At 41.1% G+C, this 17,856-nt stretch overlaps 1 protein-coding gene across 1 annotated transcript in view; it reads left to right on the top strand.

Annotated features, from left to right (window-relative positions):
* PIGZ (phosphatidylinositol glycan anchor biosynthesis class Z) overlaps positions 1 to 17,856 on the top strand; it is a 29,798-nt gene that overhangs the window by 7,824 nt on the left and 4,118 nt on the right. The window contains exon 4 of the mRNA XM_065942116.1: positions 17,352 to 17,544. Within this exon, the coding sequence (XP_065798188.1) occupies positions 17,352 to 17,544 (193 nt within the window). The remainder of the gene's footprint in view (positions 1 to 17,351; positions 17,545 to 17,856) is intronic.

Genomic DNA, 17,856 nt, shown 5'->3' with positions numbered 1-17,856 from the left:
TTTACATCAGAGAATGTTTTGCCTATGTTCTCTTCTAGGAGTTTATGATGTCATGTCTTATATTTAAGTCTTTAAGCCGTTTTGAGTTTATTTTTGTGTCAAGTATGAGGATGTATTCTAACTTCGTTGATTTGAATGAAGCTGTCCCAACTTTCCCAACACCACTTGCTTAAGAGACTATCTTTTCTCCATTGTATATTCTTACGTACTTTGTCAATGATTAATTGACCATAGGTGTTGGGTTTATTTCTAGGCTCTCTATTCTGTTCCATTGATCTATATATCTGTTTTTTTGTGCCAATACCAGTCTGTTTTGATTATACAGCTTTGTAGCATTATCTGAAGTCTTGGAGGATTATGCCTTCAGCTTTGTTCTTTCTCCTCAGGATTGCTGTGGCGATTCTGGGTCTACTGCAGTTCCATATACATTTGAGGATTATTTGTTCTGATTTTGTGAAAAATGTCATGGGTATTGTGATAGGGATCGCCTTAAATCTGTGGATTGTTTTCTGTAGTATGGAACATGGTTATTTCTTGTGCTAACCTAATATATATACATGCATATATATAGATACATATCTATACACACACACACATATACATACACACACATAAATATGCTGTGTTGTGCTATTGAAGCCACTTCAGTCGTGTCTGACTCTTGCGACCCCACGGACTGTAGCCTATCAGACTCCTCTGTCCATGGGGATTCTCCAGGCAAGAATCCTGGAGTAGGTTGCCATGCCCTCCTCTAGGGGATCTTCCTGACCCAGGGATCAAACCCTTGTTTTTTACATTTCCTGTATTGGTAGGCAGGTTCTTTACCACTAGCACCACCTGGGAAGCCCCCACATATATCTAATATCTTGTATTATTATTTTATGTGCATTGTAAGTGTGGGGTCATTTTTAATCACACTATTGGCTCCAGGTTTTTTGTCTTTGGGTGGAGGTAGTGCCTAATCATGTGAATTCAGGCTGAAAACCTATATGAGGGTAGGATCAGGAATGCAGATTCTCAGGGAAGATCCCCCACCCCAATTTGATTAGCATCAGAATCCAAGAAAGGCAGTTTCCCTGAGAATTTGGACCCACTCGAAAACTTCAAATGTTGGAGTTATCAGATCTAGCATATCAAATAAGTATCCTTAATATAATAAATAAAAGAGAACCTTGAAAATATGACAGAAGACCAAGCAGGTGTGGAATAAAATCAAACTACTAGAAGTGAAAAATTTAAATTTAAAATTCAATAGGCTTAACAGCTGATTAGATACAGCTGACAGGATGATTAGGGATATGGAAGATAGAAGAACTTACCTGAACTATAACCCAGAGAGGCAGAGAGATGGAAAATATAAACTAGAGCTCTAAAAGACACAGAAGATAGACCAAGACGGTGTATCATATATTCAATCATAATTCTAGAGAGAGAATAAAGATGAGGGAAGAGGCAATATTTGAAAATATAATACAGAATTGCTTTCTATAGATGACAAAGGACCCTAATCCAGAGTTAAGGAGCCAAAAAAATTCCAACTATGATTTAAAAAAATGCACACTCAGAATCATCATAGTAGAATTGTAGAACACTATATTAAATATTAAGACATTAAATAATGTACTGCATTTTATAACATAATGGAAGTTGAATATAACTTTCAAAGTGTTAGAGAAAAAGGAATGAGGAAAATAAAAGCCAATCCAAAAGAAGGCAAGAAAAGAGAGAGAAACAAAAGATAGAAAGGCATGAAAAAAGAAAACACAGTGTAAGATGGAAAAAATAAATATATCAATAATTGCACTAAATTTAAATATTTTGACATAAAACTGCATTTTAAAAACAAACATTGTCAGACTGAGTAAACAAAACCCAGCTATTTGTTCTTTACAACAGACATACATTTTTAAAATGTATAGAAAATTTGAAAGTAAAAATGGTGGGAAATGATGTACTATGTAAATACTAAATAAAAGGAAGATCATATAGCTATATAAGACAATATTTTAAGGGAAAATATTTTTTAAATAATTTAATTAATTTATTTATTTGGCTGTGCTTGGTCTTCACTTCTGCATGGGCTTTTCTCCAGTTGTGAGTGGAGGCTCCTCTCTAGCTGTGGTGCAAGGGCTTGTCACTGCAGTGGCTTCTCTTGTTCCAGAGCACAGGCTCGAGGGTGCTCAGGCTTCAGTACTTTCAGCACGTGGGCTCACTAGTTGTGACTCCCAGGCTCCAGAGCACAGGCTCAATAGTTGTGGCTCACAGGCTTAGTTATTCTGTGGTATGTGGGATCTTCCCAAATCAGGAATCGAACCCATGTCTCCTGCATTGGCGGACGGATTCTTTAGCACTGAGCCATCAGGGAACCCCAAAGGAAAATATCTAAAGGGGAAAAAGTTACTAGAAATAAAAAGATGACTGTATAATGATAAAATATTCAATTTTCCAATAAGAATAACAATTTTAAGCTTCTATAAAACTAATTCTATAACTTGAAAAATGAGCTGAAATGACAAAATTACATGGAAAATTTGGCAAGATCACCATCTCGTGAGCTATTTCAATACACATTTCTGTGATATTCAGAATGATCAGTAGAAAATAATTAAGGATATAAAAGATTTGAGCAACACAGTTAACAAGCATGTAGAACTCTATATTAAATAACTGCAGAATATATGGTGTTTTGAAGCATCTGTGGAATATCTACAAAAATGGACCATTAAAAATTAAATGCTGTGGGGTGAGGGCATGGATGAATAGGCAGAGCACAGTTTTTTTAGGGTAGTGAAAATACTCTATTTAATACTATAATGGTAGATACATGTCATTAAACATTTGTTCAAACCTGTAGAATGTACAACACAGAGAGTAAACAGTAATGGAAACTGAGACTTTGGATGATATGATGGGTGGATGTAGGTTCATCAGTTATAACAAATGTACTACTCTGGTGGGGGATAATGGGAGAGGCTATGCATTTATAGGGGTTGGGTGTACATGGGAAACCTCAATACCTTCTTCTCAATTTTGCAGTGACTCTAAAACTGCTGTTGAAAAATTAAATAAAGTCTGGGGATTTCTCTGGTGATCCAGTGGCTAAGACTCTGTGCTCCCAATGCAGAGGGCCCAAGTTTAATCCCTGGTCATGGAACTAGATCCCACATACCATAACTAAATATCCCACATGCCACAACTAAGACCCAGTGCAGCCAAATAAATAAATAAGTATTATAAAATAAATAAAAATAAAGTCTTAATCAAAAACTCAAATGCTTCAACCATAAACCATTAGCTGAAGAAGAAATTACAATGGAATTAGAAAATATTTAGAATCAAAAGCTGATGAAAATATATAACAAAACGTGTGGGATGCAGTTAACATAGTATTTAGAGAAAATGTATAACCATAAATATTTCTCATAAGAAAATAAGCTCAAAAACAAATGAGCTCAAAAGTCTCAAAATTAATGAGTTAAGTGTCCATATCAAAATAATACCCAAAAAAGTAAAAGGGAGATAAAACTACATATAAGAAAAAATTAATTTAAAAAAGATGAACAAGCCAGAATTTGATTTTTCAAAAATATTCATAATATTGACAAAATTCTGGTGAAAATGATTAAGAGATAAAAAAGGAAGGCACAGATAATCAATATTAGGAATAGCACAACCAGAAAAGGCTATTTGTCATGCAATAAATATAAAAATATATATAAAGAATTCCTATACATGGTAAGAAGACAACCAATGGTTCAAAAGGAATTCCATAGAAGGAACACCTTTTCACAAACATTTGAAAAGGTGTTGAGGACTTCCCTAGTGGTCCGGTGATTAGGACTCTGCTTTTCCACTGCAGTGGGCACATGCTCGATCCCTGGTCAGGGAACTAAGATCCTGTGTAGACAAAAGAGAAAAGGTTAGTAATCAGGGAAATAGATGCTAATACCTACAAGATTCATAAAATCAAACATCAGACAATACACAGTATAAATGAGCATACAAAACAGGGGCTCTCCACTATCTGTTAAGCGGTAGTGACGTTTGGGGATGTTAGCCTTGTTTGATGAAGCTAAAAGTGTGCAAACCCATATATATCTTTTGCCTAAAACATTATGTTTTTTCTTAACTTACTGAAAATGTTATTTCTTTTCTGAATTCTTTCTTCCTTTAACTACAACATCTTCACTTTAATATAAAATTTATCCTTCTTATTTTCTCATGGTAATGAAATTTGACTTTTTCAGTGGAGATTTAGTCCCTCATCTAGTTGATCTTAAACATTTTAGTATCAAGATTGTATTAAAAATATACTGAGGACACCCAAAGAGCTTTTTATGTGAGGTATAGCTATTGCTATTTACCATATTAGAAATTAAAACTGAGAAATTTTTTTAAAGATAAAGTCTGCATATCCTATGACTCAGAGATTCCAATTCTAGGTATGTACTTCAGAGAACTCTTGAATAAGAATCTTATAGCAGTGTTATTAAGAACAAAAAAGAAAAAACTTGTAACCCCCTGGCAATAACCTAGCTGGTAAATAACAGTAGAAGGGTAAGCTTTAGTATATTCACCAGTGGAATAAATATAGCAATGATAGGAACTACATTGGATAGGAACTACTCTGCAGCTACAGAGAACAACCTGGTGAATACCATTATCAAATGTTGAATAAAAAAAGCAAGTCATTAATGAGTTACATGAAGAATTACCCCCATTAATCTAAAATTCAAACACAGTTATAAACACTGAATTATTTACAGTGTGATGGTCAGTTTTTTTGTGTCCACTTGGCTAGGCTAGAGTTCCCAGTTATTCAATCAAACACTAAGTGTTGCTCTGAAGGTATTTTATAGATGCATAAAAGCCCATAATCAGTTGATTTTAAGTAAGGGGGATTATTTCAATAATAATCTGTGTAGACCTGATGCAATCAGTTGAAAGGCCTTCAGAGCAGAACCAGGGTTTTCCTGAGTAAGAAGAAACTCTCCACAGTGGACTGCAGCTTCAACTTCTGCCCAAAATTTGCAGCCTGCCTTTCCTAATGGCCTGCCCTACAGATTTCAGACTTGCCTAGCCAACCCCACAAATCCATAAGTCAATTCATTGCAATAAATCTTAAGACTGGTCTCCTACTTTCTTTGGTTGACCCTTGACTTTTGGATTTTGGTACTGGAAGTGGTTCTGGAGGAACAGAATTTTTTTTTAATTTATTTATTAGGCTACACTGGGTCTTAGTTGTGGCAGAGGGGATCTTTTCAGTTCAGTTCGGTCCCACTCTTTGTGACCCCCATGGACTGCAGCCTGCCAGGCTTCCTTGTCAATCACCAACTCCTGGAGCTTGCTCAAACTCATGTCTAATGAGTCAGTGATGCCATCCAACCATCTCATCCTCTGTTGTCCCCTTCTCCTCCTGCCTTCAATCTTTCTCAGCATCAGGGTCTTTTCAGATGAGTCAGTTCTTTACATCAGGTTGCCAAAATATTGGAGCTTCACCTTCAGCATCAGACCTTCCAATGAATATTCAGGACTGATTTCCTTTAGGATTGACTGATTTGATCTCCTTGCAATCCAAGGGACTCACAAGAGTCTCCTCCAACACCACAGTTCAAAGCATCAATTCTTTGGCACTCAGCCTTCTTTATGGTCCAACTCTCACATCCATACATGACTACTGGAAAAAACCATAGCTTTGACTATGCAGAGCTTTGTCGGTAAAGTAATATCTCTGCTTTTTAATACACTGTCTAAATTTGTCATAACCTTTCAAAGAGCAAGCATCTTTTAATTTCATGGCTGCAGTCACCATCTGCAGTGATGTTGGGGCCCAAGAAAATAAAGTCTGTCACTGTTTCCATTGTTTCCCCATCTATTTGCCATGAAGTGATGGAACCGGATACCAGGATGTGAACTCTGAGTTGCAGCATGTGGGATTTAGTTTCCATCAGGAAATTACCCTAGAGGAACAGAATCTTAAGGATGAATTCTCTGAATACATCCTGGATTTTCTGGAACTGGATCTGTGGTCTGATTAGAGTTCAAGGCACTAATGACTCTATTTCACATGGTAAAGAGGATACTGGTAGTCCATGGAGGGATGATATTAGAGATATGAAAAATATAGCTGTTGGATACTCCAGGCAAGGTTTTGAGTGATGTTCAAACATTTTAGTTAAACTAAATAGTATAATGAGAGTGCCTAACTGTGCTGGACAAAGTGGGAAAAGAAAAGGATGAGCTCATGATTTCAAATTCCCAGCTCAAGATCCTCATAAAATGACCCCAAAACTTGCTGAAAAACAAACCCAGTATCTCACCCAGTGAGTGGCTGAGTTACAAGGCAAATTAAATTCCCAGTTTCAATGGTATCTACTGTTAAAAGGAGGGCATTGACTGGGAAGAGATGGAATACTGTATGTTGGGATAAGAACAAATTGCAAGACCCTGACAGAGATGGGGATGTTGAGTCCCTGAATTCCGATGAGACTATTTGACCAGGCTTCCCTAGTGGCTCAGAGGTTAAAGGATCTGCCTCCAATGCAGGAAACCCAGGTTTGATCCCTGGGTCAGGAAGATCCCCTGGAGAAGGAAATGGCAACCCACTCCAGTATTCTTGTCTGGAGAATCCCATGGACGGAGGAGCTTGGTAGGCTACAGTCCACGGGGTCGCAAAGAGTCGGACACGACTGAGCGACTTCACTTCACTTCTAATGCATCTGAGGGGATTAACTCTGCATTGAAAACTGTAGTGGCCTCCCTGAAGCAGCTGCTTTGCAAGAGGTGCTGTTCCTCCTCAGGACACTCCCCCATCACCCCGTTTGCTTCTAGATCTATCATTAGACTCCGGCAAGTCCCAGCACATCCCTAAAGGTGAGGTACGAAGTGTAACCCACAGGGAGGTATGCTCTACACCGAAGGCTGCACGATTTTCCCAGTTTAGCAGACAGATGGCCAGGGAATATATAATTTAATGTCAGAGTGGAGTCACTATGCAAGACCTGCTCCCCAGCCCCAGGAGGGGCAGAGGACACGCTTTTCACCAGCAAAGGAATGACGTCCCTCCCACCCCTGCAGCCTCACCCCACCAAGCCAGGCAGAGATGAGAAGGGCCATGACTCACCCTTACCAGTACTTTTCCCAGTTCCTCTGATCAGACCAGCTGTCATGTGCCCAACCCTGAACCAATCAATGTGGCCAGTGGGATGGCAAATGTTATTTGACTTAAACCTTTCAGGATCTATACCTGGCTTTGGGCATGGAATTAAATCCCAAGCCACATAGCTAAAAATAGGTGATAGAGGGTGAGGAGTGCAAGTTCTGAATGTGAATTCTAAGTGCTGTTATCTGGAAGGGGGAATAGATGGTGAGCATTAAACAGGATTAATTTCCTGTCGCTACAGAAGGAAAACAGTACAGACTCAGGACCCAGGCTTGTTCTGTAACTACTCACAGCAGAGCAGGGCAGGCTGGTTTCTGTGCTCCCAGTCAGCGTAATGGATTTGGTATTTTAATCTAATCATGCGGTAAAAGTTCTTTACTTAGAGAAAAGCTTCAAACTCATGCTAAATGTATCTTGACAATTGGACTAAACCAAATCCTGTTTATTTTAGTAGTTAGTAGAAGTGTTGGAGGAGACCATGGAGAGCATGTGACCCACGAGCTGGACTCTGGCCACCGGAGGCCCCTAACCCCCTCCCCATCCTTGGAATGCGTGTTCTGCTTGCCTTCCTCACGCCAGAAGCTGCCCAAGGACAGAACTCTGAAATAGTCCTGTGGTGCTGAGACTGTCTGGACAGTGTACATAATGGAGCCCAGTTTAGTCCTCTGTATAAACTCTAGGATTCTGGCAGGCGGTGTGTGGAGGTCTGTTATCCTGCAGCCACCCATGACAAGCCTGGTAAGTAGGTTCTCTTGCTTCTTAAACCTGCCACCTACCAATCTGCAGTGGTCTACCTCTTTCTTCTGGTCTTCCCTGGTGGCTCAGCTGGGAAAGAATCCTCCTGCAATGTGAGAGACCAGAGTTCGCTTCCTGGGTTGGGAGGATCCCGTGGAGAAGGGAAGGACAATGCACTCCAGTATTCTGGCCTGGAGAATTCCATGGACTGTATAGTCCATGGGGTTGCAAAGAGCTGGAAATGTCTGAGCAACTTTCACTTCACTTCACTTCACCTCTTTCTTCAGGCTTTCCAGGCCCCTCACCTATGGGGCATTTCAGAAGCTCCTAAGGAGACTGTGAACTAACACCTAGGTGTCTGGAGCAGCTTGGATTTATTATTTGTGCCTCAACTGAAAACAGCAACAGCAGTCTCCCGTTGGTTACTCACACATGTGGACTCTGTATACTAAGTGCCCACCGTATGTGCGTGTGTGCATGTATGCTCAGTTGTTTTCGACTCTTTGTGGCCCTATGGACTGTAGCCCGCCAGGCTCCTCTGTCCATAGAATTTTCCAGACAAGAATACTGGAGTGGGTTGTCATTTCCTACTCCAAGGGAATCTTCCCAACCTAGGGACTGAACCGTCATCTCTTGCATATCCTGCATTGGCAGGTGGATTCTGTACCACTGACCACCGTGCATCAGCTCTCAAATCTCCCTCAACTCTATGAGCTTAACATTATCATCTGACTTTCTCAATGAGGAGTCTGAGGTTAGGGATATAGGCAACTTGTCCAAGGCAACAAGCTACCTAAGGGCAGAGTTGGGATCTTAGCCAGGCCTGCAGGCCTGCAAAGTTTGTCCTCTGTGATGGATATTGTGCTTCTCCCCTACCCCTGTCTCCACCGCAAGTTGCTGCACTGTCTTGCAGTATCATACTGCAAAAAAATACTGATTAAATCTTTGCATCCCAGTACTAAGTTTGACCTCATCTTCTATCTGAAAGATATCTGACTTCCCTGGTGGCTCAGACGGTAAAGCATCTGCCTACAATGTGGGAGACCCGGGTTCGATCCCTGGGTTGGGAAGATCCTCTGAAGAAGGAAATGGCAACCCACTCCAGTACTCTTGCCTGGAAAACCCCATGGACAGAGGACCCTGGTAGGCTACAGTCCATGGGGTCGCAAAGAGTCAGACACAACTGAGAGACTAAACTTTCTTTTCTTTCTTTTCTATCTGAAAACTCTAAAAGTCAGGATATTCACTGACTCTGGAAAAACAGTCTGTATGATTCAGTTGTAAAGTTCAAGCCAAGGCCCCAAAACTTATCTTTTAAGCTCTGTGAGGTTTTAGTATCAGGAGGCTCCTGGTTGGCATCTGCCAGATTCCTGTTCTGTTGCTTCACTTTGCCTTGTCTCCTCTGTTGTGACTTGATATCACACCTGTGAACAATAGCTGTTTAAGTTCAAGCTTTGAAATATCAAAGCCAGGGAGCAGTTACCATGTTTTTCTGGAGCAGTAACAAACACGTTGTCAGACCTGTTTTTCTGTTCACCCGCGATGATACACTCTACCTCTGGCAGAGGCGTGGGCAATGGCCTGCTGCAGGGTTGGGGCATTCAGTGCTGCAGTGCATGCATGGGACCTTTTGAAAGAGGTCACCATTATCTTCATTACCCCCACCATGTTTGGTTTCAGGTCAAACAACAGCAAGGGAACAGAGCCCTGCCCATCAACAGAAAATTGGATGAAAGGTTTACTGAACATGACCCCACCCATCAGAACAAAACCCAGTTTCCCCCACAGTCAGTCTCACCCATCAGGAAGCTTCCATAAGCCTCTTATCCTTATCTTTCAGAGGGCAGACAGAATGAAAATCACAAACACAGAAAACTAAGCAAACTGATCACATGGACCACAGCCTTGTCTAGCTCAATGAAAGTATGGGCCATGCCCTGTAGGGCCATCCAAGACAGACGGGTCATGGTGGAGAGTTCTGCCAAAATGTGGTCCACTGGAGAAGGGAATGGCAAACCACTTCAGTATTCTTACCTTGAGAACCCCATGAACAGTATGAAAAGGCAAAAAGATAGGACACTGAAAGATGAACTCCCCAGGTTGGTAGGTGCCCAGTATGGTACTGGAGAAGACAATTTCTCCAAACTGGAGACATAATTCCAGAAAGAATGAAAAGATGGAGCCAAAGAGAAAACAATGCCCAGTTATGGATGTGACTGGTGATGGAAGTAAAGTCCGATGCTGTAAAGAACAATATTGCATAGGAACCTGGAATATAAGGTTCATGCTGGAATATAAGGTTCATGCTGCTGCTGCCACTCTTGCTGCTAAGTCACTTCAGTCATGTCTGACTCTGTGCGACCCCATTCCTGAGATTTTCCAGGCATGAGCACTGGATTGGGTTGCCATTTCCTTCTCCAATGCATAAAAGTGAAAAGTGAAAGTGAAGTCACTCAGTCATGTCCAACTCTTCGCAACCCCATGGACTGCAGCCCACCAGGCTCCTCTGTCCATGGGATTTTCCAGGCAATAGTACTGGAGTGGGGTGCCATTGCCTTCTCCGATAAGGTCCATGAATCAAGGTAAATTAGAAGTGGTCAAACAGGAGATGGCAAGAGTGAACGTCGACATTCTAGGAATCAGTGAACTAAAATGGACTAGAATAGGTGAATTTAATGCAGATGACATTTATATCTACTACTGTGGGCAAGAATCCCTTAGATGAAATTGAGTAACCCTCACAGTCAACAAGACAGTCCAAAATGTAGTACTTGGATGCAATCTCAAAAACGACAGAATGATCTCTTCATTTCCAAGGCAAACCATTCAATATCACAGTAATCCAAGTCTATGCCCCAACCAGTAATGCTGAAGAAGCTGAAGTTGAATGGTTCTATGAAGACCTACAAGACCTTTTAGAACTAACACCCAAAAAAGATGTCCTTTTCATTAAAAGGGATTGGAATGCAAAAGTAGGAAGTCAAGAGATACCTGGAGTAACAGGCAAATTTGGTCTTGGAGTACAAAATGAAGCAGGGCAAGAGTTTTGCCAAGAGAATGCACTGATGGTAACAAACACCCTCTCTCAACAACACAAAAGAAGACTCTACACATGGACATCACCAGGTGGCCAACACTGAAATCAGATTGATTATATTCTTTGCATCCAAAAATGGAGAAGCTCTATACAGTCAGCAAAAACAAGACCAGGAGCTGACCGTGGCTCAGATCATGAACTTCTTATTGCCAAATTCAGACTTAAAGAAAGTAGGGAAAACCACTAGACCATTCAGGTATGACCTAAATCAAATCCCTTACATTTATACACTGGAAGTAACAAATAGATTCAAGCAATTAGATCTGATAGACAGAGTGCCTGAAGAACTATGGACAGGGGTTCATGACATTGTACAGGAGGCAGTGATCAAGACCATCCCCAAGAAAAAGAAATGCAAAAAGGCAAAATGGTTGTCTGAGGAGGTCTTACAGATAGCTGAGAATATAAGAGAAGCTAAAGGCAAAGGATAAAAGGAAAGATATACCCATTTGAATGCAGAGTTCCAAAGAATAGCAAGGAGAGATAAGAAAGCCTTCCTCAGTGATCAATGCAAAAAAATAGAGGAAAACAATAGAATGGAAAAGACTAGAGATCTCGTCAAGAAAATTAGAGATACCAAGGGGACATTTCATGCAAAGATGGGCACAATAAAGGACAGAAATGGTATGGACCTAATAGAAGCAGAAGATACTAAGAAGAGGTGGCAAAAATACACAGAAGAAATATACAAAAAAGATCTTCATGACCCAGATAACCACCACGATGGTGTGATCACTCAACTAGAGTCAGACATCCTGGAATGCAAAGTGAAGTGGGCTTTAGGATGCATCACTATTAACAAAGCTAGTGGAGGTGATGGAATTCCAGTTGAGCTATTTCAAATCCTAAAAGATGATGCTGTGAAAGTGCTGCACTCAATATGCCAGCAAATTTTGAAAACTCAGCCATGGCCACAGGACTGGACAAGGTCAGTTTTCATTCCAATCCCAAAGAAAGGCAATGCCAAAGAATATTCAAACTACTGCACAATTGCACTCATCTCACACGCTAGCTAAGTAATGCTCAAAATTCTCCAAGCCAGGCTTCAATAGTACATGAACCAAGAACTTCCAGACATTCAAACTGGATTTAGAAAAAGCAGAGGAACCAGATATCAAATTGCCAATGCCTGCTGAATCACTGAAAAAGCAAAAGAATTCCAGAAAAACATCTACTTCTGCTTTATTGACTACACCAAAGCCTTTGACTATGTGGATCACAACAAACTGGAAAATCCTTAAAGAGATGGTAAATTCTTAAACAGATCACCTTACCTGCCTCCTGAGAAATCTGTATGCAGGTCAAGAAGCAACAGTTAGAACTGGACATGGAACAACAGACTGGTTCCAAATTGAGAAAGGAGTATGCCAAGATGGTATATTGTCACCCTGCTTATTTAACTTATATGCAGAGTACATCATGCAAAATGCTGGGTTGGATGAAACAGCTGGAATCAAGATTGATGGGAGAAATATCAATAACCTCAGATATGCAGATGATACCACCCTTATGGCAGAAAGTGAAGAAGAACTAAAGAGCCTCTTGATGAAAGTGAAAGAGGAGCATGAAAAAACTGGCTTAAAACCCAACATTCCAAAAAGGAAGATCATGGCATCCAGTCCCATCACTTCATGGCAAATAGATGGGAAAACAATGGAAACAGTAAGAGACTATTTTGGGGGGCTCCAACCTCACTGCAGATGGTGATTGCAGCCATAAAATTAAAAGACACTTACTCCTTGGAAGAAAAGCTATGACCAACCTACATAGCATATTAAAAAGCAGAGACATTACTTTGCCGACAAAGGTCCATCTAGTTAAAGCTATGGTTTTTCCAGTAGTCATGTATGGATGTGAGAGCTGAACCATAAAGAAAGCTGAGTGCCGAAGAATTGGTGCTTTCTGAACTGTGGTGTTGGAGAAGACTCTTAAGAGTCCCTTGGACTGCAAGAAGATCAAACCAGTCAATCCTAAAGGAAATCAGTCCTGAATATTCATTGGAAGAACTGATGCTGAAGCTGAAACTCCAATACTTTGGCCACCTGATCCGAAAGACTGACTCCTTGGAAAAGACCCTGATGCTGGGAAAGATTGAAGGCAGAAGAAGGGGACAACAGAGGATGAGATGGTTGGATGGCATCACCGACTCATTGGACATGAGTTTCAGCAAGCTCTAGGAGTTGGTGATGGACAGGGAAGCCTGGAGTGCTGCATTCCATGGGGGTCTCAGAGAGCAACTGAACTGACTGAACACTTTGTCAGACCTGTTTTTCTGTTCACCTGTGATGATACACTGTTGTTGATGAAAAGGTCCATCGTGCAGTCAACTCAGATTCCCACTGATCTTTGAGTCAAGGGAGTGAGAATCCCCATCAGGAAGAGTCCATTTGGGTTGGTTTAACAAGATACCACAGCCTTATAAACAACATAACCTACACTTATGCCTTATTAACAACATAACCTTATTTCTCACAGTTCTGGAGGCTGAAAGTCTGAGATTATGTTTCTGGCATAATGAGGGCCTTCTTCCCAATTCATATTCAGCAACTTCTCACTATGTCCTCACTATGTGGTGGAAGCAGTGAGAGAGCTATTTTATAAATGCCTGGTGTTTCTTATAAGAACACTAATCTTATTCATGAGGGATCCACCCTCATGACCTAAGCAGCTCCCGAACGCTCCACTTCCTGACATCATCACATCAGAATTTCAACATATAAATTTGGGAAGCACTGTTTCCATCACCTTCCAAAAGGTAGGTTCCAAGGTGTATGAAATTTGGAGGGAGTAAACTGGAGACAGTGAAGTCAAATGTAGTAAATTTTTTGCAGAGAAATGGGTGGAATCCTTTGAAGTTCTTAAGTTTTCAGAACTGTAAGAGCCAGGCTGCCATGCTTGCTTGTAAATAGGAGCTGGTGAGTAGAATGGGGCTGGAGACCCAGATTTGGAAGGTACTTTAATCCTACTTGCAAATATTGTATTTAGACACTTAACAAATATGGTTAGCAAGTAACCAGGTTATTCACCAGAGGCCTCAGTTTCCCCATCTGTAAAATGGAGATATAACACTCACTATCTCAGACTGTGGAAAGGATTAAATGAGATATGCATGTAAGGTTCCTGGATTTAGCAGGAACTTAGTAAACAGCTCCATGAACAGTATGAAAAGGCAAAATGATAGGACACTGAAAGAGGAACTCCCCAGGTCAGTAGGTGCCCAATATGCTACTGGAGCTCAATGGAGAAATAACTCCAGAAAGAATGAAGGGATGGAGCCAAAGCAAAAGCAATACTCAGTTATGGATGTGACTGGTGATAGAAGCAAGGTCCGATGCTGTAAAGAGCAATATTGCATAGGAACCTGGAATGTTAGGTCCATGAGTCAAGGCAAATTGGAAGTGGTCAAACAGGAGATGGCAAGAGTGAACGTTGACATTTTAGGAATCAGCGAACTAAAATGGACTGGAATGAGTGAATTTAACTCAAATGACCATTATATCTACTACTGTGGGCAGGAATCTCTTAGAAGAAATGGAGTAGCCATCATGGTCAACAAAAGAGTCCAAAATGCAGTACTTGGATGCAATCTCAAAGACAACAGAATGATCTCTGTTCGTTTCCAAGGCAAACCATTCAATATCACGGTAATCCAAGCCTATGCCCCAACCAGTAATGCTGAAGAAGCTGAAGTTGAGCGGTTCTGTGAAGGCCTACAAGACCTTTTAGAACTAACACCCAAAAAAGATGTCCTTTTCATTATAGGGACTGGGATGCAAAAATAGGAAGTCAAGAAACACCTGGAGTAACAGGCAAATTTGGCCTTGGAGTATGGAATGAAGCAGGGCAAAGACTAATAAGAGTTTTGCCAAGAGAACGCACTGGTCATAGCAAACACCCTCTTCCAGCAACACAACAGAAGACTCTACACATGGACATCACCAGATGGTCAACACCGAAATCAGATTGATTATATCCTTTGCAGCCAAAGATGGAGAAGCTTTATACAGTCAGCAAAAACAATACTGGGAGTTGACTGTGACTCAGATCATGAACTCCTTATTGGCAAATTCAGACTTAAATTCAAGAAAGTGGGGAAACCACTATACCATTCAGGTATGACCTAAATAAAATCCCTTATGACTATACAGTGGAAGTGAGAAATAGATTTAAGGGACTAGATCTCATAGACAGAGTGCCTGATGAACTATGGACGGAGGTTCTACATTGTACATTGTACACGGAGGTTCGTGACATTGTTCGTGACAGGGAGCAAGACCATCCCCATGGAAAAGAAATGCAAAAAAGAAAAATGACTGTCTGAGGAGGCGTTACAAATAGCTGTGAAAAGAAGAGAAGCGAAAAGCAAAGTAGAAAAGGAAAGATATACCCATTTGAATGCAGAGTTCCAAAGAATAGCAAGGAGAGATAAGAAAGCCTTCCTCAGCGATCAATGCAAAAAAATAGAGGAAGACAATAGAATGGGAAAGACTAGAGATCTCTTCAAGAAAATTAGATACCAAGGGAACATTTCATGCAAAGATGGGCACAATAAAAGGCAGAAATGGTATGGACCTAACAGAAGCAGAAGATATAAAGAAGAGGTGGCAAGAATACACAGAAGAAATATACAAAAAAGATCTTCATGACCAGATAATCATGATGGTGTGATCACTCACCTAGAGCTGGACATCCCGGAATGTGAAGTCAAGTGGGCCTTAGAAAGCATCACTACAAACAAAGCTAGTGGAGGTGATGGAATTCCAGCTGAACTTCAATTTCAATTCCTGAAAGATGATGCTGTGAAAGTGCTGCACTCAATATGACAGCAAATTTGGAAAACTCAGCAGTGGCCACAGGACTGGAAAAGGTCAGTTTTCATTCCAATCCCAAAGAAAGGCAATGCCAAAGAATGTTCAAACTACCGCACAATTGCACTCATCTCACACACTAGTAAAGTAATGCTCAAAATTCTCCAAACCAGGCTTCAGCAATACGTGAACCATGAACTTCCAGATGTTCAAGCTGGTTTTAGAAAGGCAGAGGAACCAAAGATGAAATTGCCAACATCTGTTGGATCATTGAAAAAACAAGAGTTCCAGAAAAAACATCTATTTCTGCTTTATTAAGTATGCCAAAGCCTTTGACTGTGCGAATCACAATAAACTGTGGAAAATTCTGAAAGAGATGGGAATTTCAGACCACCTGGCCTGCCTCTTGAGAAACCTATATGCAGGTCGGGAAGCAATAGTTAGAACTGGACATGGAACAACAGACTGGTTCCAAATAGGAAATGGAGTACGTCAAGGCTGTACATTGTCACCCTGCTTATTTAACTTATATGCAGAGTACATCATGAGAAACGCTGGGCTGGAAGAAGCACAAGTTGGAATCAAGATTGCCAGGAGAAATATCAAGAACCTCAGATATGCAGATGACACCACCCTTATGGCAGAAAGTGAAGAGGAACTAAAAAGCCTCTTGATGAAAGTGAAAGAAGAGTGAAAAAGTTGGCTTAAAGCTCAACATTCAGAAAATTAAGATCATTGCATCTGGTCCCATCACTTCATGGCAAATAGACGGGGGGGAAACAGTGGAAACAGTGTCAGACTTTATTTTTCTGGGCTCCAAAATCACTGCAGATGGTGATTGCAGCCATGAAATTAAAAGACGCTTACTCCTTGGAAGGAAAGTTATGACCAACCTAGACAGCATATTAAAAAGCAGAGACATTACTTTGCCAACAAAGGTCCATCTAGTTAAGGCTATGGTTTTTCCAGTGGTCACGTATGGATGTGAGAGTTCACAGTTCAAACTGTGAAGAAAGCTGAGTGCCGAAGAATTGATGCTTTTGAACTATGGTGTTGGAGAAGACTCTTGAGAGTCCCTTGGACTGCAAGGAGATCCAACCAGTCCATCCTAAAGGAGATCAGTCCTGGGTGTTTATGGAAGGACTGATGCTGAAGCTGAAACTCCAATACTTTGGCCACCTCGTGCAAAGAGTTGACTCATTGGAAAAGACCCTGATGCTGGGAGGGATTGGGGGTGGGAGGAGAAGGGGACAACATAGGATGAGATGTCTGGATGGCATCACCGACTCGATGGACATGAGTTTGAGTAAACTCCAGGAGTTGGTGATGGACAGGGAGGTCTGGCATGCTGCGATTCATGGGGTCGCAAAGAGTTGGACACGACTGAGCTACTGAACTGACTGACTAGTGAACAGCAGCTATTATTATTAAGATTTTTATTGTTTGTAGACCCATTTTGAGTTTGTTCAGACAACGGAACATATGATTTACTTTAGCGACTGAACTGAAACTGAACTGAACTAACAAATGTTATCCTTGGCAGATGTAGAGCTGTGGAACCAGAATAGCATCTGAAGTCATTCTAGACTCTGGCCCTGTGTTCCTGCAGCAATTTGATATGGAAATGGCAGCCAGAGTGCTGTGGGGCAGCCTTGGCCTGCTCCGCCTGGTGTGGTGTCTCCTTCCACAGACAGGCTACGTGCACCCAGATGAGTTCTTCCAGTCTCCCGAGGTCATGGCAGGTAAAACTCCCCATGTGTGGTTAAGATAAGTTTGTGCAGCAAAGTTTGGTCGAGGAACTGGTTGATTATTTAGAGTGTGCATGAATGTTCAATTGTATCTGACTTTACAGCCCCCACCAGGCTCCTCTGTCCATAGAATTTCCCAGGCAAGAATACTGGAGTGGGTGGCCATTTCCTTCTTGAGGGAATCTTCCCAACCCAGGGATCGAATCTGTGTCTCCTGCAATGGCAAGTGGATTCTTTACTACCTGTGCCACCTGGGAAGCCACTGGATATTTAGTGCAGAGGGAGAAAAATGTCTGTGCACATGAG

This window comes from Muntiacus reevesi, chromosome 8 (genome assembly GCF_963930625.1).
Source record: "Muntiacus reevesi chromosome 8, mMunRee1.1, whole genome shotgun sequence".
NCBI classification, from domain to species: domain Eukaryota; kingdom Metazoa; phylum Chordata; class Mammalia; order Artiodactyla; family Cervidae; genus Muntiacus; species Muntiacus reevesi.
This window is presented reverse-complemented; position numbering and strand designations above follow the sequence as displayed.